General features: G+C 40.1%; 1 protein-coding gene across 4 annotated transcripts; it reads left to right on the plus strand.

The window, feature by feature from the left end:
* The first annotated feature begins 4,957 nt into the window (after positions 1–4,957).
* On the plus strand, positions 4,958–24,630 carry LOC140202784 (factor associated with metabolism and energy-like). 4 transcript variants are annotated; one of them, XM_072268144.1, is made up of 5 exons: positions 4,958–5,368; positions 5,846–5,928; positions 11,319–11,402; positions 14,552–14,676; positions 23,506–24,630. In XM_072268144.1, the coding sequence occupies exons 1-5, from the start codon at positions 5,155–5,157 to the stop codon at positions 23,507–23,509; spliced, it is 510 nt and encodes a 169-aa protein (XP_072124245.1). In that variant the 5' UTR covers positions 4,958–5,154; the 3' UTR covers positions 23,510–24,630. The 4 variants fall into 4 exon arrangements, with proteins under 4 accessions (XP_072124245.1, XP_072124226.1, XP_072124234.1 ...); XM_072268125.1 differs by having other exon boundaries at positions 4,960–5,368; positions 14,552–14,686; XM_072268133.1 differs by having other exon boundaries at positions 4,966–5,368; positions 14,594–14,686.

Consider the following 24,630-nt stretch of genomic DNA (forward strand, 5'->3'; position numbering starts at 1 on the left):
CATGAATCAGGACATTTACAAGGACAGGTGTGTAAAAAAAGTCCGGTAGGATCACTGGGGACCCAAGCCATCCCAACCACAATCTATTCCAGCTGCTACCATCCGGGAAAGGGTACCGCAGCATAAAAGCCAGGACAGCTTCTTCCACCAGGCCATCAGACTGATGAACTCATGCTGATTTGAGTGTACTCTATATTACATTGACTGTTCTATTTATTATAAATTATTATGATTGCACATTGCACATTTAGATGGAGATGTAACGTAAAGATTTTTACTCATGTATTTGAAGGATGTAAGAAATAAAGTCAATTCAATTCAATTCACAGCTGAAATAAACCTTCAGAATGTTTAATGACCCCTAATCTCCTTGCTATAGTAACTCTAGATGGCAGGGATATATTACCAAACTTAAAATCAGCATTATGAAAAGTGTAAATAAATTAAACAATCCCTTGTTACATTCTATTATAATTTTTGAAGGGGGCAAAACCCTGTTAAGTCATATAGAGTGAGATCAATTGCAGGAAATCTCAAATGAAAAACAATCTTAGATCCACATGTCTGATTCCTAGCATTTATCATTAACAGAAATAGGTAAAGATGGTGCTTCCATCACTAGAACTCCAATTTGAAATAGCTTCTTCCATTGTCAATAAGCTACTAATGGCAGGTGCTGAAAAGCCAGGTAACTATTTATTGTTCTCAGATCTTGTCACAGGATTTCTTCTGCTTCATGATTGGGCTTGGGGAGAATCCGCAGGACATTTCAGAAAGAATGCAATGAACATTAACACAAAATATATGAAGAGAATGGAGATTCAACATGTGATAAAGCAATTGAAAACAGCATGAAGGTAGGTAGCAAATTTAAATTCTGATGTCAAATACCAAGCCAAAACATCCCAGGAATGATGAACATGAAGATTAGGAAACAGAAGGACAACATGCTACCACAACGTTTTTCACTTCTGACCATAGATTAATAGATCTAATCTATAGACTTAATAGAGGAAATTAAATGTGTTTCCATAACTTTTGAATGTTTACAGTTATCTCTATGCAGAAAATATAGAAACAATTCAAAATCAGGCTACTGTGTGTGAAGCTTTGAGGGCATGCTTGATTAGAAAGATTTCTGTAAATGAGTCAATAAGTTACAAGGTGACAAGCGAGATATTTTAGTGGCATAAACATTGGCAGATGAAATTCTTTGGCAGAGACTCTGAGAATATCTGCATTGTATCTGTGGCCTAAAAGCATTGAACTCTTTCTTAATTGGTAGAAACTTATTGAAACATACAAAATTTTGAAAGGGATAGATAAGATAGAAGTAGGAAAGTTGTTTCCATTGGTAGGTGAGACTCGAACTAGGGGATATTGCCTCAAGATTCAGGGGAGAAGATTTAGGACGGAGATGAGGAGAAACTATTTTTCCCAGAGAGTGGTGAATCTCTGGAATCCTCTGCCCAGGGAACCAGTTCAGGCTTCCTCACTAAATATATTTAAGATACAGTTAGATAGATTTTTACATAGTAGGGGAATTAAGGGTTATGGGGAAAAGGCCGGCAAATGGAGCTGAGTTTACGGAAGGATCAGCCATGATCTTATTGAATGGCGGGGCAGGCTCGATGGGCCGGATGGCCTACTCCTGCTCCTATTTCTTATGTTCTTATGTTAGAGACTGGAACTGTGGAAGAGCAAGAGGTGTGTATGTGCTTACATATATAAATCACCAAAAGCTGATACAAAAGTACCAGAATTACTAAATGTTAGTCTTTATCTCAATTGCTCTGGATTTCAAAGCTAGGTAAACAGTGGTTCAATCATATAAAGATTTAGTCTGACTCTATCTGGACCATTGCTTTCAGTATTGTCTATTGAACATATACAAGATTCTGAATAGGATCTAGTGCAGTTTCAGCAGAATGAAGCCATGATATTAAATGATAACGGATTAAGAAACTTTGCATAAACTTGGTTTGTATTCCTTTGGAAGTCAAGTTTTTTTCAATAAAGGTGAGGAACTGAGTGTGGTAGGTACAGTAAAACTTATTACTGGGACATGCAGAACATTATATATTGAAATTAGATGACAAGGTGAGTGAAAATAGAACATAGAATAGTACAGCCCACAATGTTGTGCCGACCCTTAAACCCTGCCTCCCATATAACCCCCCCCCACCTTAAATTCCTCCATATACCTGTCTAATAGTCTCTTAAATTTCACTAGCGTATCTGCCTCCACCACTGACTCAGGCACTGTATTCCACGCACCAACCTCTCTCTGAGTAAAAAACCTTCCTCTAATATCCCCCTTGAACTTCCTACCCCTTATCTTAAAGCCATGTCCTCTTGTATTGAGCAGTGGTGCCCTGGGGAAGAGGCGTTGGCTGTCCACTCTATCTATTCCTCTTAATATCTTGTACACCTCTATCATGTCTCCTCTCATCCTCCTTCTCTTCAAAGATTAGAACCCGAGCTCCCTTAATCTCTGATCATAATGCATACTCTCTAAACCAGGCAGCATCCTGGTAAATCTCCTCTGTACCCTTTCCAACGCTTCCACATCCTTCCTATAGTGAGACGACCAGAACTGGACACAGTACTCCAAGTGTGGCCTAACCAGAGTTTTATAAAGCTGCATCATTACTGCGCAACTCTTAAACTCTGTCCTTCGATTTACGAAAGCTAACATCCAATAAGCTTTCTTAACCACCCTATCTACCTGTGATACAACTTTCAGGGATCTGTGGACATGTACCCCAGGTCCCTCTGCTCCTCCACACTACCAAGTATCCTGCCATTTACTTTGTACTCTGCCTTGGAGTTTGCCCTTCCAAAGTGTACCACCTCACACTTCTCTGGGTTGAACTCCATCTGCCACTTCTCAGCCCACTTCTGCATCCTATCAATGTCTCTCTGCAATCTTCGACAATCCTCTACACTATCCACAACACCACCAACCTTTGTGTCCTCTGCAAACTTGCCAACCCACCCTTCTACCCCCACATCCAGGTCATTAATAAAAATCACGAAAAGTAGAGGTCCCAGAACCAATCCTTGTGGGACACCACTAGTCACAACCCACCAATCTGAATGTACTTCCTCCACCACGACCCTCTGCTTTCTGCAGGTAAGCCAACTCTGAATCCACCTGGCCAAACTTCCCTGGATCCCATGCCTTCTGACTTTCTGAATAAGCATACTGTGTGGAACCTTGTCAAATGCCTCACTAAAATCCATGCAGATCACATCTACTGCAGTACCCTCATCTGTATGCCTGGTCTTCTCAAAGAACTCTATCAGGCTTGTTAGACACGATCTGCCCTTCACAAAGCCATGCTGACTGCTCTGATCAGTCCATGATTCTCTAAATGCCCATAGATCCTATCTCTAAGAATCTTTTCCAACAGCTTTCCCACCACAGACGTAAGACTCACTGGTCTATAATTACCCGGACTATCTCTACTACCTTTTTTGAACAAGGGGACAACATTCGCCTCCCTCCAATCCTCCGGTACCATTCCTGTGGAGAACGAGGACATAAAGATCCTAGCCAGAGGCTCAGCAATCTCTTCCTTGGCCTCTTGGAGCAGGCTGGGGAATATTCCATCAAGTCCTGGGGAATATTCCATCAGGCCCTGGGGACTTATCTGTCCTAATGTATTTTAACAACTCCAACACCCCCTCTCCCTTAATATCAACATGCTCCAGAACATCAACCTCACTCTTATTGTCCTCACCGTCATCAAGTTCCCTCTCATTGGTGAATACCGAAGAGAAGTATTCATTGAGGACCTCGCTCACTTCCACATCCTCCAGGCACATCTTCCCACCTTTATCTCTAATCCATCCTACCTTCACTCCTGTCATCCTTTTGTTCTTCACATAATTGAAGAATGCCTTGGGGTTTTCCTTTATCCTACTCAACAAGGCCTTCTCATGCCCCCTTATTGCTCTCCTCAGTCCCTTCTTAAGCTCCTTTCTTGCTTCCCTATATTCCTCAATAGACCCATCTGATCTTTGCTTCCTAAACCTCATGTATGCTGCCTTCTTCCACCTGACTAGATTTTCCACCTCACTTGTCACCCATAGTTCCTTCAGCCTACCATTCTTTATCTTCCTCACGGGGACAAATTTATCCCTAACATCCTGCAAGAGATCCCTAAACATCGAGCACATATTCATAGTACATTTCCCTGCAAAAACATCATCCCAATTCACATCTGCAAGTTGTAGCCTTATAGCCTCATAATTTGCCCTTCCCCAATTAAAAATTTTCCTGTCCTGTCTGATTCTATCCTTTTCCATGATAATGCTAAAGGCCAGGGAGCTGTGGTCACTGTCCCCCAGATGTTCATCCACTGAGAGGTCCGTGACCTGACCCGGTTTGTTACCTAACCTGAAAATCTAAAATACTCCCAACATATTGTGGGTGCTGAATTAATTACAATGTTCAAGACTAATCAGTAGAATTTATTATATAAAGCCATCAAGAAAACTAGAAAGATGGCGGGTAAAAGAGGTACAAAGGGGTCATGGTCCTTTTGTATCCGTTCCTGTTTCCTCAGCATTAACAGGTGGACCTTGCAGCTGGTATTTTGTTAATGACGGGTTGTAGGTCTGTCTGGTACTCTGATGGGGGTTTACTGCCCACTCAGATGTTTGATGCATTAAGAGAAAAGAGGTCCTCAGAAAGAGCGACAGTTCAATATGATCAATAAATCCTTGCTCTGGAGAAGGCGGAGGCACGCAGGCAGTGCGGGACATGCCATTTGGTAGTTAACTGTTGGCAGGATAAAACAAAAACTGTACTAATATAGTCTCTATTTTGCAATAGCAAAGAGAGACGAGATGCTTTACTGGGTGCTGGGGTTAAGCCCGGGTGCAGGCAGGCGTGACCGTGTCGCCCGTTCACCTGGCGGTGACACGCAAGATCGCTGGTTACTTTGTGACGGGCCACAACAGCTGGCGCGGCGTTGCCGGGGCAACTCGGTCAGCGTTGCGGCATTCCCGCTGGCTCATTGCACTTCAACCCTCAAGCGGTTCTGGATAACTAAACCCAACGTACATGCCCACACACCCCACGGAAACTCACCAGGTGATGCGGGAGGTGCTCCGGAACCGACGTTTTAGTCAGTCCGTGAGAAAATGGGCTTATGCTCGTCTAAAGTCTCGCACAAGATGATCAAGGTGACGCCGGTAACCGCAAACGAGACGGGAGGTTTGGACCAATTACCCGGCGGGGCGGACGGGGAGCGTCTGAAACACGGCGAGCCGCTGGAAATTTCAAAGTCGAGGAGAAGCGACCTTCCTCCGCTGAAGGAGAGGCACGTTGCCGGCGTGCTGCAAAGCCACCAACAAGGTGAGTGGGCTCCTGACACGCCGAGTAACCTCTCGCAACTGTCAGTAGCTTGTCCCAGCGGACGTACCTGCCGGTTCTTAAACTCAGACATTGAAGTTCACTTCCAACGAAACGCTTACAGAAGGTGAAAGAAAAGTGTGAAGCCCACAGTTAGTTAGTTGTAATTTATTTTTTTGTATTGTATTACTGACGATCAAACTGTTCTGCAAATAACTACTTTGTGCATGCAGCGGACATGCGGGCTCGGTTGAGGTCTTTTTCCAGTTTAGTACAATCTCCCCTGGATCGCGGAACGTACAAATTAGTTAATATTTACTTGGGGTGCGTATAAATCTGTTAATTATTAAACAGATTTGCAAATTGATGTGGTTTCCTTAGCCATTATCCGAGAAATCATAATTTCTGTGTAATTAATGTTTGACAGGAGATTCCAAAAAGATAAGTTTGCCTCTTTGCCAATTGCCTCTATCTCTTTAGTACCCACGGCCATCTCGTTTGATATTAATCCGGTCGACGGGGAAACCAGTATAATAAAAAAACACCCTCCTCGCAGATTTCAGGTGAGTGAAATAATCTGGGTTAAGTGTTTTATATTTTTCGATACCTTGGGTGACCTCCATAATAATTGTAAAGCCACCAAACCAAGGAAGTTTTGCACATTAGCCAGGGCCAGATTGAAATGACATCGACTAGTTTTGTATCACTTCAGTTCTTAAAAAGAAAGATTGAAATAAAAGTCAGTGTTACATTTATTAAATATCTTCCTATTCTCACTCTGATTTTTAATCCATACACCTAATACTTCACTGACAGAAGAGCCTAACCTTATTGTCCTAATTTTCATTTCTGATTAAAAATGTTCTAAATATGTTCTTCAGTGGAAAACTTCAATTTTAGGACATCATGACATCAAAATATTCTAAGTTCTTTTTACTAGCGGTTGACTTGAGTGGATATTTGACATCTCTGTGCCTAACCGTATCTGCTGTAAACCCATCACTGGGTAGGTTTCCGAAGATTTGTTATGGAATATTTTACTAGCGAGCAATTTATTTTCATAAATTATAAAACAATTGAATACACTCTCAATAACTTTTGCTATTGTCACTGTTACTGACCAGTCTTTTAGTGACTGGACAGCATCAGCACAGATCTATCCAGATCTTCAGGTTTGCAAAATGTAGGCACTGTAAAACCAATAAAAAGAATCCTAACTCCTTTTTAGATTGATGGTGGCCCAGGTCCAAAGTTAGTTGTCTCTCAATATTTTACACAGCTCGTAGGGGGATCAGAAGTAGAGAGAGTGAGCAGTTTCAAGTTCCTGGGTGTCAAGATCTCTGAGGATCTAACCAGGTCCCAGCATATTGATGTAGCCAAAAAGAAGGCAAGACAGCGGCTAAACTTGATTAGGAGTTTGAAACTATTTGGCATGTCAACAAATACGCTCAAAAACTTCTATAGTTGCACCGTGGTGTCATGGTCCAGATCGGGATCCCTTTAAATTTACCTTGTTTACCTTACGATCCGGACCATTGATTCCCTGTTTTCCCGTGTCCCTTGACTTTGGTGATTAGAAGCAATTAACGCTCGGCTGAACCGGTAGTTTATAGTCTCCGGCTTTCAGCCGTTTGGCGTGGGAGTGTCTGTAAAGTCATGGCGTGTCAATGTCATCTGGCCGGAGCAAGCTTAGTCTCCGCCCGAAGCGAGTGCCGGTAGTTTGCCTTTCCTCACCGGAGCAACCTTGTCAAGTTACCTCGCCAAAGCGAGCCTGCAAAGTTTCCTTACTGAGGTGGGTCCGTCAGTTAACCCGCCGGCGAGAATCAAGAGCCGCTGTCTACTGTTCCCGAGCCGAGTCGGGAGATCGGCACTACCCGGAGGTTCCACGCACCACGTCCTGGCCCCGGCGGCGTCCAAGTACCACGTCCATGTCCTGTTCCTGGTGGTGTTCAAGTACCATGTCAAGTCCTGGTCCTGGTGGCTGCCAGTTCTGAGTCATGTCCTGGCCCTGGTGGTCTGTGATTCCTGTCCTACCCCCTTGTCTGAATCCCTTCTCTGCCCCTCTTGCCTCTAGTCCTCGTTTGCAGCCCCTGCCTGTGCTTTGGTCTAGTTCCATCACTGGAGCTAGATAGGTACTGTCTGGTGCTCATTTGTGTTGGTCTTGTCTTGTCCTTGCCTCTGTGGGGTAAGTCTGGCTGTCTTGCTGTTGCCCTGTGGAGGGTCATGAGTCATGTGTCCTGGCCCTATATCCTGTACCCAAGGAGGGGTCTTGGCTCTCTGTCCTGTGTTTGTGTCCAAGCTTTCATGTACCAGCTCCCTGAGACTGAGGCTCTGTGCTCCCATGTTCCTCCTCTCCCTAGTCCATGTCATGTCCTTGCCTGGTTCTGGGGTCTGAGCCCGAGGCAAGACCCAGGTACTGGGTCCTTGCCCAGTCTCGGGCTTGGAGTCCATACTCTAGCCCCTTCATGTCTCCTCTAGTTCTGGGAGCTGATTCTGAGTCCAAGCCCAGACCCTTGGTCCCAGCCTAGTCATAGTCCTTAGTCCTTGTCCAGTTCACTATTCCTGCTTCTGTCTTGCTCTCCTGGTATCGTACAATAAACTAAACCTAAGTAACCTCACAAGATGTGTCTTGCATTTGGGTCCACCCTTGCTCCCAATCCCCTGCCATTGTGACATGTGGAGAGCATTCTGACAGGCTGCATCACTCTCTGGTATGGAGGGGCTACTGCACAGGACAGAAAGAAGCTGCAGAAGGTTGTAAACCTAGTCAGCTCCATCTTGGGTACTAGCCTACAAAGTACCCAGGACATCTTTAGGAAGTGGTGTCTCAGAAAGACAGTGACCATTATTAAAGACATCCAGCACCCAGGGCATGCACTTTTCTCACGTAACCATCAGGTAGGAGATACAGAAGCCTGAAGGGGCACACTCAGCAATTCAGGAACAGCTTCTTCCCCTCTGCCATCCGATTCCTCAATGGACATTGAACCCTTGAGCACTACCTCACTTTTAATGTACTGTATTTCTGTTTTTGCACATTTCTTAAATAATCTATTCAATATACATAATTGATTTACTTGTTTCTTTATTATGTTTTATTTATTATTTTTTCTCTGCTAGATTATGTACTGCATTGAACTGCTGCTAAGTTAACAAATTTCACGTCACATGCCGATGATAATAAACCTAATTCTGATTCTGACTATCCTTCTTTATGGTACATTGAGCTCAGAAAAATAGAGTGCTATGGGTAACCCTAGGTAATTTCTAAAGTAAGAACATGTTTGGCACAGCTTTGTAGGCCGAAGGGCCTGTATTGCGCTGTAGGTTTTCTATGTTTATCTCTAAACTCTTCTCGGGCTTCCTGCCAGGTACAGCTATTGACTTTAACCAGTGTTTCGATGCCACATTCTGCCATCTTCCTCAGGGATGATGCCTAGGGCTGTCTGGTCCGGTGGTATTTATACCCCTGTCGTCCATCTCTCCTGATCAGTTAGTCCTCATTCAATCAGGTTCCTACTGTCCTACCTTGTTTACAATTAAATTCCAGTTCTTACTTGGAGTGAGACCTTCATCTTTCTTAAAATTCTTTTCCTGTACTTTTGTTTCAATGGCTTCCTTCACCAGGCAGTCCCAAAACCCATTGGTGTGGCACAGTAGTTTTGTGCATTTGAAGTCAATCCTATGGCCATTGTGAATGCGATGTTCTGCCACTGCCGATTTCTCTGGGCAATCCAAACAGATACACCTCCTGTGCTCCTTGATTGATTACATTCCTATAGAATGGCTACTAGGTGAAAGAAATCAATCAGACCCTTAAAAGTGCTGACAGAAAAATCAGGAAAACTAACCATGAGGAGGAACCCACCACTACTGCCGGTATTCCCTATAATTCTACAGTCACTGGAAGGATTGCCAGGATCCTGAAGAAATACTAAATTAATACCATCCACAAACCCGAAGGGAAGCTCAAATCACAGCTTATGTGGGTCAAAGATGAGCTGGGACTCAGGACGCTTGGTATTTACAGGATTCTTTGTGAATGCAGAGCAGCATATATCGGCCTGGCAGAATGCATGGTGGAAACCCCTGTCAAGGAGCACAGGAGGTGTATCTGTGGACAGCATTCTGAAAGGTTGCATCACTGTCTGGTATGGCGGGGGGGTGCAGGGGGGAGGCTACTGCACAGGATTGAAAGAAGCTACAGAAAATTGTAAAATTAGTCAGCTCCATCTTGGGTACTAGCCTCTGTAGTATCCAAGACATCTTGAAGGGGTGGTGTCCATTATTAAGGACCCCCATCACCCAGGATGTACCCTCTTCTCATTGTTACCATCAGGAAGGAAGTACATAATCCTGAAGGCACACTCAGCAATTCAGGAACAATTTCTTCCCCTCAGCCACCCGATTCCTAAATGGACATTGAACCCATGAACTCTACCTCACTTTTATTATTTCTGTTTTGTACTATTTTTAATTTAACTATTTAATATACATACATAGACTTTATGTAACTGATTTATTTATATTTTTCTATATTTTCATGTATTATATTACACTGATGCTAAGTTAACAAATTTCACAACATAGGCCAGTGATATTAAATATGATTCTGATTCTGTCAACAATGTCTATATATAATAAATTCTGCCTATTGCTTATGTGGCTTATTATGCCTTGAATGTCAACACTGTTCCTGTTACCAGATTTAGAAATACCATCCACCAGAATTCCACTATCCAAGGTGAAAAGACTTCTATTCTTTTGAAACTTTGGGCTTCCAAACTATTTTTTAAGTTCCTTTTTAACACAAAGTCATCCTATTTTACAAATTCTCATTAGTTTATTCAGTAAAAACTCTTTGTTTTGAAGAACCAATTGTTCAAATGCGGACACTTGATGGGTTGGCCCAGCATGCTGAAAGGAGACATTGGTAAAATCAGTGCCATAATATTCAACAGCAATAGTACACAAGAATTCAAGCTTGGAAGGCCCCTTCCCATGTGAAAGGGAAAAGGGTGTGTCTCGAATCTCAATAGAAAGTGAATGGACATTCTACACTGGTTTCAATACTTGGTAACTTTTCCATTTCTATTTAAGAATAGTTCCACATAAAATTAACCCGTAATACTGCAGATTTCCTCATGTTTGCTGTAATACTAGGTACTGATTTTATTTGTGTGTGGTGTGCATTTCCGTAGTGCCAAGGTATTTGAAGTTTGTGTTTGCATATGAGGAATGTTCTGATATCTCTTTCATCTGCTCCGCATTATTTACCTGAGAAAGTGAGGTCGGGTCACCACTGGATTCAGAATCTCATGTTTTGAAGTGGGCAGACTGTCCTGTCCTATATCCTGAACTGATTGGTATCCTATCAGTGATATTCTTCTTTCCAAAATCCCAAATAGGGGAATTCTCATCAGGGAGCCCAGCGATGACTGGAAGAAATAATACAAAAGAAATCATACAAAAATGACCATAATAGAATCAATATATCTTGAGAAAACATTTTTTTAAACTGGGGGCTAAATCTGTAAACTAATATTCCCATCAGAATTTGAAATTTTCTTTGTCCAGCAACAAAGGACAATAAATACACTGCTTACAAGTTCCATAGAAGTGACATTTAATGATTAAATACAGGCTGCTATTTTGCTAGTATCACTTACATAAGAACATAAGAAAGAAGAGCAGGAGTAGGCCATCTGGTCCGTTGAGTCTGTTCCACCATTCAACAAGATCATGGTTGATCTGACCATGGACTCATCTCCACTGACCTGCCTTTCCCCCATAACCTTTAATTCCCCTACAATGCAAAAATCTATCCAGCCTTGTCTTAAATGTATGTACTGAGGTAGCCTCCACACAAAGAAACAATGCACTATTTTAAACATAAGCTATGCAGAAGAAAAGATATGAACATGAGCATTTGTTTTATTATTTTACATTTCAGGGGCTTGAACCCATTAATGGTTGCACAGTGATCACATCAGAGAAACTTCTGGAAAAACGAGCAGCAAATGCACGCAAAGTACAGGTGAAGTATTCCACATCAGATGAAAATATCTAGTATCCTGTAATGACGTTTGACCTATGGAGATAATTTGATTAAGCTATGTCAAAGGCCAGGCAATGTAGGCATTCGGTCTGCAAATATAGATAAGTGCCATTTTATCTTTTACAATGGCAGGCATCTGAAAATTATCCATTTCTAATAAATTAGAAAAGAGTGGAATGCAGTTATATATTCTGGGACAAATTGTGCTGTTCCGGAGATTTGACTGACTGCTTATGGATGAGAATCACTCTTCAATCAATAAAATGATTTCCCTACCAGTCATGCAATGAATGATGTCATTCCCCATGCAGTGCTCTTTTTCAGAATTATCTGGGAAATTGTGTCTCATTTTTCAGCGTACTTTTTTTTCTGTTGGTCACTCACAGAACAGCATGTTTCAACAGAGTGCCTGCCTCATTGTTTTGAAGAAGGGCAAGGAATTCATAACAAGAAGGGCTCCTTTAATTTTTATCAAGAACCCTGCTCTCCCAATGCCTGGAGATTTCTGATCTGGTGACCCACTCTTGTATCTATTTTTCCACTCTTCACTAGGGCCCAGTCTCCAGCTACCCCTGAGATTTCATGTCTAATTACTCTATCCATTACTTCCAACTCCAGCTGCCTGTACTGTTTTTCCTACACCCATAAGTTTCTGTGCCTTGATCTTTAATTACCGCATTGTTCCCTAGGTTTTGATTTCACTCCATTGCCCATCAGATTCTGATTGACTCTTGACCAATGGCTCTCCAATCCCTTTGAACCTCCTGGTTCTGGTTCTAGACTTGCCAAATTTTCCTTTGCAGGCTGTGTACTGCAGGAAAAAAAATCAAGTTGTTTATCAGAATTTGGTATTTTTACACTGGCAAGCTCTTGGCAAAAATACTTATGCTTTTAGCAGAGCAAGCAATTTCCAAGCCAGAGTGTTGTAATCCTATATCTTGTCCAAACTTTTTCTGTGTCAGTGACAGAGTCTAACAAAACTTGTTCACAGGATATGGGCATATTTCAAATTCAGGCTACCAGCTTTTTATATTAGGATGTTCTATAACACTCTTTCTTTCAATACAATGTTTTTTACTGCAAACAATATTTATCATTAAATTCTGTAGGATTTTACATCCCTTCCTTCCTTGTGTCACATCCTATAGAATCCTCAAAGCAGACAACCTGCATACAATAGGTTTTTAATTATTTTTGTTAGAAATGAAGAGCATTAAATATATGGAAGGGAAATAGAACATTGCCACTAGTGTGCAGCATAATGATGTGACTGTTAAATTGAGTTTTAGTGGAAACTGAAAAGATGTGCTTTAAAATTTCTCAAAAATATTTTGAGATTATTATGGAATATCAGAATGGCAGAAAGCATTAATTGTATACCAGTTATCTACAATAAGGATCTAGATCCAAATGTGGATGCAAAGATTTCCCCTCTCTCAAGCAGCAAGAACGACATGAAGGAAATCTGGAAGCTGAACCTGACCAGAGGGCTTAAAAAAAGGATCTTCATAGCAGTCACAGAGTCCATTTTCACGTATGGATGCGAGACGTGGACACTCACCAAGACTATGCGAAAGCCTCAGATGGTTGCTATACACGAATGCTCCGGATGGCTCTTGACGTGAGTTGGCAATAGCACATGACGAACGTCGAGCTCTGTAACAACCTACTGATGCTCACCACTAAAATCGAGGCGAGAAGACTGCAACTAGCGGGGCACTGTCTGTGCCACCTCGAGCTACCTGCCAGCCTAGTCATCATATGGGAGCCCAAGCATGGGAGGATGAACCCTGGGCGCCCTCCCAAGACTATGGTCAACATGCTACTAGAAGACAGCGTTAGATTTCTTTAAAAAAATTGATTCAGTCGCAGTAAAGTTCCTGAAAGATACTGTCTTGTGACATAGAATTGCCCAAAAGTAAATACTAATAGAAATTTTGTGAAAGAAAGCACAAATAGGATAGATTTGGGAAATGTACATGATAGTGTGGGAGAGTGTTCTCAAGTTGGAAGGAAGATGTAATATTTATCTGGCGCTTGTCAAAACCTCAGGAGGCCCTTTTAGTGAATGAAGTTCATGTGCAGATTAGTCATGGAAGCAATTCACCTCATAAGGAATTGATGAGAAAACTGCATCAGAACAGCTCGTTCTCAGAAAGTGGTATGCTTTGCGTCTATTTTCATATTTAATAAGTAGAATTCTAGGGCATTTACTAGTATTCTAAGACTTGCATGCCATGTATCTAAACTTAGTATCTTTGACTTTCGTGACAAATGATCAATTTCAGTTTGTTTTGTATGGTATTGAACAATTTCATTGTTGGTTTTGAGATTGGATTTCTTAATTACATCCATTTTCTTTGAAAGCAAAAATATCAATAGCCTTATTCATTGAAGATACAATATAATTCTCATAGAGGATGAAATGATTGTAAACTAAATATCAATTGTGAAAGATTAGTGGAAAAAAAATATAGTTTTTAAGATGCTCTCCTTTCTAAATTTGCTATTTGTCCCCATCTGGAACAAAATAAAAATTGGAAAAAGAAGTTTCTCTACAAAGACCGGAGTAATATAGTCTCATGAGTCAGACCATACAGTAAATATAGTTAACAATCCTTTCTTTATCAAATGTAATTATCTATACACAAAAGAAATCATCAGATGGATTTGCCTATGTTAAATACAGTCTCATTACTGGATTTTAAGTTCTACCTACAAAGGGTGACTCCACAGATAATTCCAGATCCATTAATCTTTGGATAATGTTTACCCCCACAGATATCCTGGTAAAATACTAGGATAATGAAAAAGATAATCATGTTCAACCAGTGAGAAGGAGGGATCAATGTGTGGAAAGAAATCTTGGATTCACAAAAAATTAATGCTTCAATAAGAGAACTTGTAGATCTCCAATTGCCCTTCTACATTGATAATTCACGTGGTTTGTGAATAATGTACTGATATTTCCAACACCTTAACTTTTAAAATATCAATTACAGATATTCAGCTTATAAAATAGAAAGCCTTATTGTCCAATACATTTTATCATATTACTGAGAAATTATATTATATGTTCAGAAATGATTTCACATCATTTTCTGTACTTATTATTTTCTATACTATAGTGCAAAGTTCTGTCACAATCTGAAACTACCTACTTTAAACAGGCACAAGAAATACAAGCAGAAATTGCAAAGCAATTTTCCAGGAGAAGACAACAAATCGAGAAGATGCAGTATGAAAAGATAAGGCAGGAAGAGGTCAATTTCTCTTAATCATCACATAGCTGTTGTAAATATTTTCGTATTAAAAATATTTTTTTCTGCGGCAGGTAGAGAGCAAAATGGCAGACCAGATCTCTCATTTGCACTATAGAGTCATTGGGAGTACCTCAAAGCCTAAAATTTATCGTTATTTGCTCTTTCCAGTATAAATATTTGTAACTATGTACTAACTGATCGTATTATTAGTATGTTTGGCAGTTCATTACTGGTCAAGCAAAATTTTATTAAGAAGCTTCGATGAACTGTCTTCTTCCACTCTGCATTCCATGTTATGAAATAAGGAAGTACTGAACTCCAGGGCTTTAACCCAATGACAATGAAGAAACATTGAGATTTGTTCTCATTGACAGATGTCAGGCAGGATAGTGAAATGATCCTCTTTTGGGATGTGGGAAGGCAGGGAGACCTCCAGATTCCCTGATGACTACAACTGTGAGAAGTGTATCCAGCTGCAGCTTCTGACAATCCACATTGAGGAACTCCAGATCATTTGGGAGGCTGAAGGGGTTGAGGGGAAGCTGATAGACAGGACATATTGAGAGGTAGTTACACACAAGGTGCAGGACACAGGAAACTGGGTGACAATCAGGAAGGGGTTCAGGAGCCAGTGCAGAGAACCCCTGTGGCCTTCCCCCTCAATAATTGATATATCACTTTGGATACTGTTGCAGGGGATGACCTAGCAGAGGAATGTCACAGCAGGAGGGTCTTTTGCACTGAATCTGGCTATGTGACTCAGAAGAGAAGTGGGGAGAAGAGGCATGCTGTGGTGACAGGGTACTTGTTAGTTAGGGGAACAGAAAGGAGGTTCTGTGGGCGAGAATGAGTTTCCCGGTAGGTATTACAAACACAAGAAAATCTGCAGATGCTGGAAATCCAAGCAACACACACAAGATGCTGGAGGAACTCAGTAGACCAGGCAGCATCTATGGCAAAGAGTAAACAGTTGACGTTTCAGGCTGAGACCCTTCAACCAGTCCAGATGAACGGTCTCAGCCCAAAACCCTTCATCTGTTCACCCTTTTCACTGTTTACTCTTTTCCATAGATGCTGTTTGGCCTGCTGAGTCCCGAAAGGTATGTTGCCTCTTGGGTGCTAGGGTTTTGGGACATCTTGGATTGAGTCCTCAGCATTCTTAAATGTGAAGGTGAACACCCAGAGTTCGTGGTCCATGTAGGTACTAATGGCATGGGTAGGACGTGTGACGAGTTTCTGCAAAGAGAGTTCAGTGAGTTAGGTACCAAGTTAAAGGGCAGGATGTGATCTCAGAATTGCTACCCATGCCACTTGCCAGTGAGGCCAGAATTAGGAAGGTTATACAGTTTAACACATGGCTAAGGAGTTGGTTTAGGAGGGAGGAAATAAGATTTTTGGATCATTGGGCTCTTTTCCAGGGAAGATACGACCTGTACAGAAGATATAGTTTGCACCTGAACTGGAGGGGGACTACAAACCTACCAGGAAGGTTTGCTAATGCTGCACGGTGTGGTTTAAACTAGAGTTGCATGGGGATTGAAACCAGTTAGTGAAGAGGTTGCGGAGACAGTTGTTGTTAAGATATCAGACAAAGTCAGGAATCAAAAGGTTGAGCATGGTTCAACTAATGTCTTGAGCTGCTTATATTTCAATGTAAGAAGTATTGTAGGAAAGGTGGATGAGCTCACAGCCTGGATCAACACCTGGAATTATGACATTGTAGCCATTAGTGAGATTTGGTTGCAGGAAAGGCAGGACTGGCAGCTTAATATTCCAGAATTCTGTTGTTTTAGATGTGACAGAGTGGGAAGGCTTAAAGGAGGAGGGGTGGCTTTAATAGTCAGTGAAAATGTCACAACAGTGCTCCATCAGGACAGACTGAAGAACTTATCTTGTGAGGTGTTATGACCACCCAACAGTCTGCGGGATTTAGAACAAATTTGTAGAGAGATTGCAGACTGTTGCAAGAAACATGAGGTTGTTATAGTACGTGATTTTAACTTTCCACATATTGACTGGGAATCCCATACTGTAAAAGAACTAGGTGGGATGGAGTTTGTCAAATGTGTTCAGGAAAGTTTCCTTCATCAGTACATAGAAGTCCCAATGAGAGAGTGTGTGATACTGGATTTGCTATTAGGGAATGAAACAGGGCAAATGATAGAAGTTTGTGTAGGGAACACGTTGCACCTAGTGACCACAATGCCATTAGTTTCAAAGTAAATATGCAAATAGATAGGTCTGCTCCACCGGTTGAGATTCTAAATTGGAGAAAGGCCAATGTTGATGGTATCAAAAATAATCTGGCAAGTGAAGATTGGGACAGGCTGTTTCTGGCAAAGGTGTACTTGGTTAGTGGGAGACCTTCAAATTTGAGAGTAAAAAGCTTGTACATTCCTGTCATAATAAAAGATAATGATAACAAGTGGAGGGGACCTTGGTTTTCAAGAGATATTGAGGCTCTGGTTAAGAGAAAAAAGGAGGTGCATAGTAGGTATAGGCAGGTAGGAACAAATGAGGTGCTCATGGAATATAAGGAATGCAAGACAACACTTAAGAAAGAAATCAGGAGGGCTAAAAGAAGGCATGAGGTGCTTTAGCAGACAAGGAGTAGGAAAATCCTAAGGGTTTCGACAGATATGTTAAGAGCAAAAAGATTGCAAAGGACAAAATTGGTCCCCTGAAAGTTAAGAATTGTAATTCATGTGTGGAGCCAAAACAGATGGGGGAGAACTTAAATAAATTTTATGTATCTGTATTTACTCAGGAGGCAGACACAGAGTCTATAGAAGTGAGGCAAAGCAACATCAACTTCATGGACCCTGTACAGATTACAGAGGAGGAGGTGTTTGCTATCCTGAGGCAAATTAGGGTCAATGAATCCCCAGGGCCTGACAAGGTGTTTCCTTGAACCTCACAGGAGGCCAGTACAAAAATTGACAGGGCCCTAGCAGATATATTTAAATCATCTTTAGCAACAGGAAAGGTACCAGATGATTGGAGGATAGCCAATAATGCTCTGCTGTTTAAAAAAGACTGTAACCATAAACTAGGAAATTATAGGCCAGTGAGTCTGACATCAGTTGTGGCAAAGTTATTGGAAGGTATTCTAACGGATCAGATATGTGAGTATTTGGATAGATATGGACTGATTAAGGATAGTCAACATGGCTTTGTGCATGGCAGATCATGTCTAACCAATCTTATTAGGGTTTTTCGAGGAAGTTACCAGGAAAGTGGATGAAGGCAAGGCAGTGGATGTGGTCTACATGGACTTTAGCAACGCATTTGAGAAGGTCCCTCATGGGAGGTTGGTCAAGAAGGTTCAGTTGTTTGGCATTCAAAATGAGGTAGTAAATTGGATTAGACATTGGCTTTGTGGGAGAAGACAGAGAGTGGTAGTAGATAGTTGCCTCTCTAACCAGGCCTGTGACTAGAGTGCTGCAGGGATCAGTGCTGGGTCCATTGTTGTTTGTCATCTATATCAATGATACGGATGATAAGGTGATGAATTGGATCAGCAAATTTGTGGATGACACCAAGATTGGGAGTGTAGTGGAGAGTGGGGAAGGATATGGCTTGCAGAGGGATCTGCGTTAGCTGGAAAAATAGCAGGTGGAATTTAATGCAGAGAAGTGCAAGATTTTGCACTTCAGTAGGACCAACCAGGGTAGATCTTACACAGTGAACAGTAGGGGACTGAGGAGTATGGTAGAAAAAAGGGATCTGTGAATACAGGTCCATAATTTGTTGAAAGTGGTGTTACAGGTAGATAGGGTCATAAAGAAAGCTTTTGAAACATTGGCTTTTGTTAATCAATATATTGGGTACAGGAGATAAGATGTTATGTTGAAGTTGGATAAGACATTGGTGAGGCCTAATTTAGAGTATTGTGTGCAGTTTTGGTCACCTATCTACAGGAAAGATGTACATAAGGTTTAAAGAGTACAGAAAAAGTTTACAAGCATCTGCTGGTTCTGGAGGACCTGAGTTATAAGGAAAGATTGAATAGGTTATGACTGCATTCCTTAGAACGTAAAGACTGAGAGTAGATTTGATAGAGGTATACAAAATTATGAGGAGTATAGATAGAGTAAGTGCAAGCTGGCTTTTTCCACTGCGGTTGGGTGGGACTGCAATCAGAGATCATGGGTTAAGGATGAAAAGTGAAAAGTTTAAGGGGAACATGAAGAGAAACTTCTTCACTCAGAAGGTCATGAGAGTGTGGAATGAGCTTCTAGCACAAGTGGTGCATGTGAACTCGATTTCAATGTTTAAGAGAAGTTTGGGTAGGGACATGAATGGAAAGGGTATGGAGGACAATGGTCCTGGTGCAAGTTGATGGGAGTAGGCAGTTTAAGTGTTTTTGGCATGGACTAGATGGGCCAAAAGGCCTATTTCTATGCTGTGCTTCTCTATGATGCTATGTGGCTTGGAAATGTGTTTGCAGGTGGAGGTATTCTCAAGCTATTGCTGTCCTTAACTTTCTAAATGAAAAGTTATGAATTTGCTGGGTGCGATAGAAGAGGACTTATTAGCATGAAGCAGTGCATCTTTATGTCGTATATGTGACAGCCATGGTGAACTAGAGGTGGAAGTGAGGAATATTTAATCTAGTGCAGGGTTTGCCTTTCAGGTGGAATGCTTTGTCACAAATAATCTCAAGCTCCTTAAATTGTGTAAGCTCTACATTCAGCCAGCTAAGTGGTGAAAGTTTAGTCTATGGTGTATTTACGGTGGGAGAGGTTTGGGAAGCAGGAACTGAGTTGTTCATCCAAGATTAACAAGCCCTTGATCCGCTTTTCTAAACCCATCAATTATTTAGATGGTCCAGATACATTTCTATTGAATGGTGACTGACAGATTAATAACAGCAAGGTATTTGGCAAAGGTGGAATGTGAGGTGGTTAAATTTTAGAGCAGGAGAAAATTGTGGCTTGGCAAAGTTTTATTTGAATATTACAAGCCACCCATCACCTTACCAAAACAGTATCTAAACCTAACTGTGTGAAATCATTGATAGCTCTATTTTCTAAGCAGGAATTAGATTTGTATTTCTTTCATTAAAAGTTTTATGCTAACTGTTCTTCCTTAACCTATGTGATGTGAAAGTCCTGACATTGCTCCCACTATCTTCTGTTGCTTCAAACTCTTTTTTTTCCTCCTACTCTTGTGCTTCCTAGTGAGGCCTGAGCTTGCTTAATTGCTCAATCATCATGTTGTGGAAGACTCTAAGTAATGAAATGAGACATAAACCTTTCACTATTAAGCATGGTGTCGCTGGAACAATAAATGAAGTAGAAATATTGTCTGCCCTATATCATTGCATGGCTCTCAGTTTTATGTCTCTTTGGACCAGCTTGTGCAGCTGGATATTCAGCAGATTTTCCAGTCTCCTAGGAGCCAGCATTTGGTGTCTGTGATATCTGCCACGTAAGACTGTGAGATGATAAACATGTCATGGCAGTTAACTAGGTATCAGGGGTTCCACATTATTTTTCTGACTTAAAAAAAGTGATAAGCCAAATAGACATTTGAGGAATTATGCCCTCTTTAGATTTCAGAGTTTTTGTTTCATGTCCTCAAGGCAGTGAGGGTGCAATTGATGGTTCTTTGCATCATGAACAGTCCTTGAGAATCCCTGTGGTTGCTTTGCCTGGTACATTCTACCAGAAAAGAAGGCGATGGACGTGGAACTTCTTGAGTTACCATTCGCAAACTGAAAAGAGGCAGTGGCGTCAGGAGGAATAGTAACCCAGCAAAGAGTGTTGCTGGTGCACAGCTCCAGTGACTGGGGTTCAATCCGCGGGTATGGTTTTAGAGCGTTGGAGGTAGCAGAGGACCCCACTGTAGTGGAATATTCACTTTGCACACTGTGCCTAGTCTGGTGAATGTAGAATTGTTAAAGGAAATAGAATCAATTAGTGCCTTCAACTTTGTTATAATTCATTGTTCAGCTTCTGAGTACACTGGCAAGACCAGTATTTGTTGCCTGAACTAAGTGCTCCCAAGAAAAGTGGGGATGAGGCACTTTCTTAAACAGGCGAACATTCAGTGTTGCTGCAAATGGAGTTCTACTTGGAACTAGTGATGATGAAGGAAAGGTGATGTGTTCCCACATTAGAGCATTAAGCCAGTTGGAGAGAAACTTCCAAGTCGTGTTGCATTTTGTCAGTGATGTACTTTTTTGAACTATCCATGGAGTAAATTAATACTTAGAGAGCTGGATGGGGTATTGATCAAACCTACTGCTTAGTTCTACATGGGGTCAAGTTTTGTAGAAAACACCATGGGCTTTTACAGTAATTTGGTGGCTTTATGTTCATCTTCATTGATAACCAGTTACTTCAAAAATAGGTTCTAGACTATTAACTGAAAATAAATTCCACAGCTGCCCTGGTGGGATTTGAATGTAATATTTGAATATCAGTCCCGGCCTCAGAATTGGTGGTGTAGTAACTTAACTATTGCATTATCACCAGTCAAGGGAGAACAATTTTTGGAAGTATGAGGAATAGAGTCTATGATCAGATGGGCTGTGGTTTTATCAGATTGCTCAAAGAACAATATTATCTACTCCTTTTCCTATTCCTTATGTTCCTGATTAAAGGCTTGTCAAGTCTAAAACTAACATTCAATAAGGCTTGCAGACTAGAAAATAAACTGGTCATGCACAAAATATTCCACCTATATTATTGTCCTTTGATGTCCTGAATTGTAAATAGGATGGATTCCACAACATTTGTAGCTCAATAATATTGTACACTTGGTTCTATTTGAAATGATTAAGTAATATAAGGAAGGAGTTAGTTAACACTTTGGTGGCAGCATAGTTATACAGCTAGCAGGGCAAATATCACAGTAGCAGAGACTGGAGTTCAGTCCTTACCATAGGTGCTGTCTGTGTAGAGTTTGCACATTCTCCCTGTAACCACATGGTTTTCCTCTGAGTGCTCTGGTTTCCTCCTATATGCCAAAGAAGTGTGGGTTTGTCACCATAAACAGTTCCTAATATGCAAGTGGGTGGTAGAATTGAGAGAGAGTTGAGAGGAGGTGTGAAGAATGTTAAAATGTGATTAATATAGAATTGATTTAAATAGATAGTTGCCGTTTGCCATGGACTTAAGGCCCCTTTCTGTACTGTATCACTTTGTGACTGTAGGACTTTATGAATCAGTATTTTTTCATATCTCACTGAATATGTAGTTAAAAAGTTCTTCATCAGTTGTAAATCACTTTGGTTCATCCTAAAATTACAAATGTGCTACAGAAATGTAATACTTTAGTTTTCTTTTGAAAGTATCTAAGATATTTCATCAAAAATGTCCAGATTTTTAGCAGTCTATCCACTGAATTAAAAAAAAACTTTACTTTCCCCACAGGATTTAAAATAACTCTCTTATAATTCCAGTCTTTGGATTCTTCCAAAAGTGGGAACATTTTCTTCGCCAACACACTATTCCATTATTCACACCAATGAAGCTCTATCTGGTCTCTCAATCTCTTTCTAATGAAAATGATCAACCTGATCAATCTTTCTCAACGGCTGAAACTTCTCAGTTCTGATGTATCTTTGTTAATCACTTTATACTTTCCTCGGTGTTTTAAGCTATCTAGAGACAAGAATTGTGCAACTGTTGCAGATCTTATGCAAGTTTAACATCATGATATTAAAACTTCATGCAGCCATACATTAATCCTGTTTCTTTGTTGAAATTTTAATTGCTTTGCTGATTTGCAGTAATCGTGTGAAATTAATTTAAAGATTATTTTCATGAGCTCCTGCTCACATATTATTGCCCATTCTGCTTTATTTCAAAATATTCTGTTTTTCTTAACAAATTGGATCACTTCACATTTATCTTTGTTAATATGACAGGTAACTGTTTAGTTCACAGTTTCTCTAATGATTTTATGAATTATGTTCCATTCTTTCTCACTATTAAATAACCTCCATATCCTTCCACCCTAAACTTGCCAAGTTTGGTATCATTTGCAGATTTTGAAATTGAGTTAGTTATTCTATGTTTAAATCATGTTAATTATCTATTAGTTGTCCCATACTGAACCTGACAAATTTTCACTTTCCATTCACTTCCATCTGCGTAATCATTTCTACTATTTGTTTTTCCTTAATTTTAAGTCTATTTGATGCCTGTTCAAGCCCTTTTCCTCTGACTCCACAAGTAGAACCTTTCTCATGAGCTTTTTAATAATTTGTGTATTGGACAATTTAGCATTACTTTGATTTGCTCTCTCTGTAAAGAAATCTGAAAGGTTTGTCAAGCATGTCTGAGGCTATTGTAATCTAAGCTCTCAGTTTTTTCAAAATTATAATTATTTAATCTGTCATTTCTTTAAACATTAGTTTCTCACTTGTTCCAAAGTTTTGTTCTGTTTTTCTTTCTCTCCTGCACATTGGAATGCCTTAACTGTGTACCAGTGCTGTGTTATCTGCTGTTTGTTCATACTTATTTATAAATTAGAAACCTTATTTTGTCCATCCTAGTTTTTTATATGTGTAATATACCATCTGTACCAGAAGTTTAAACTTTTTCTTTGAATCATAAATTTAATTACAAATTCCTGAGAAAGGTACAAGGTAAAGAGGAAGCTAAGTTGAGAATAATTATAACTGCAGTGATACTGAATCACCCTGTGCCAATTTATGTATAACAATGTAGCATAATTGGCATTTCGCATAATTTAGTAGACATGCTCTTTATGTGTGTCTTAGTTTGTATTCATTTGGTCATTCAGAAGTTTATTTATTTTTTCATAACAGTCAGTGATCATGGTTTATTGATTTCTCTGAACAGATAATTCGTCGACATGATCAAGCAGAACTAATGATAAATTGCCAAAAGGAAACTCAAAAATAATAAACAGAAAAGAAAGGATCAGAGAGCCAATATATCAAGAGGAAATGGTCAAACTAATGATCATCAAGAAGATCAACACCACATTGCAACAGAACTTAAGGACATTTTCAGTGCAGATTATGGAAAGTAAAGTATTCCTGTGGATAGAATGCAAAGAAACTAATAAATTGTTACTTGGTCATATGATCATATCAAAATGAACTTGGTTAATGTGTACTTGGATATACATAGAATCTTAACAGCATCAGAGTATTTCACCAATGTATTTTAGATAGTGTTGTTAATTTTCTACCCATTCCCACTCAAAATTGGACAGCATAGGTAATTTTTTTTTAGAGGATTTACATTGTAGAAATCATCCATTTTGCAGGAATGCACAAAGCATATTTTCATGTTTATACATATTTGCTGGCTTGGACTGATATTACTCTCCCTCTCCAAGCACAAACAACTGAAATGTAGCTAAAGTCGTATAAATAACCATGTTCAAATTAATTTGCAATGAATGTGTTAAATGTAAATAGGTAGTCATCCTCATGAGAGAATGACAGAAGCTGTTGCTAAAAAATTTCTAGTTCTATTAAATGTTAGTTTAAAATAAGTATAAATAATTTAAAAAATGGTAATATGAGGGAAAAATCAATTATTACTTGGGTTTTCTTTATTAAAAATTACTAGTCTTTCTCCAAATAGAACTTTTGCTTTGGAATCAGATGGGTAATCATGCAATATAACCAGAGGCATAATGACAAATATTGGACTAAGTTGATTAGACTAGTGCTGAAGGTAGTTCATGATGTGGGCATTAGTCAAGACAGCAAAATATGTGAAAATTACTGTTTGAACATAGTGTAAAATGTTGAAGAACTAGAGTGGAGAAATTACTGTACCTGAGACCATTTGCCCAGTTGGACGTATATTAATGTTAGTTCTTCAGTTGGAGCCACCTACAATAACCCACTGTTTCTCAAGAGTTGGTGGTTTTAATTTTTAATGTTATTCAATCCTCCTTAACTCCTTTCGCAGCTGCGGAAATAAAGTATTTCAAAAGTTCAAAGTAAA

Source organism: Mobula birostris, chromosome 1 (genome assembly GCF_030028105.1).
Source record: "Mobula birostris isolate sMobBir1 chromosome 1, sMobBir1.hap1, whole genome shotgun sequence".
Lineage (NCBI taxonomy): Eukaryota > Metazoa > Chordata > Chondrichthyes > Myliobatiformes > Myliobatidae > Mobula > Mobula birostris.

Coding starts and splice junctions, on each gene's coding strand:
- LOC140202784 (XM_072268125.1), top strand. CDS start 5,155: ATGGGCTTATGCTCGTCTAAAGTCTCGCACAAGATGATCAAGGTGACG. Junction 5,929..11,318: donor ACCCTCCTCGCAGATTTCAG/GTGAGTGAAATA, acceptor TTTACATTTCAG/GGGCTTGAACCCATTAATGG. Junction 14,687..23,505: donor AAAAGATAAGGCAGGAAGAG/GTCAATTTCTCT, acceptor TTCTCTGAACAG/ATAATTCGTCGACATGATCA.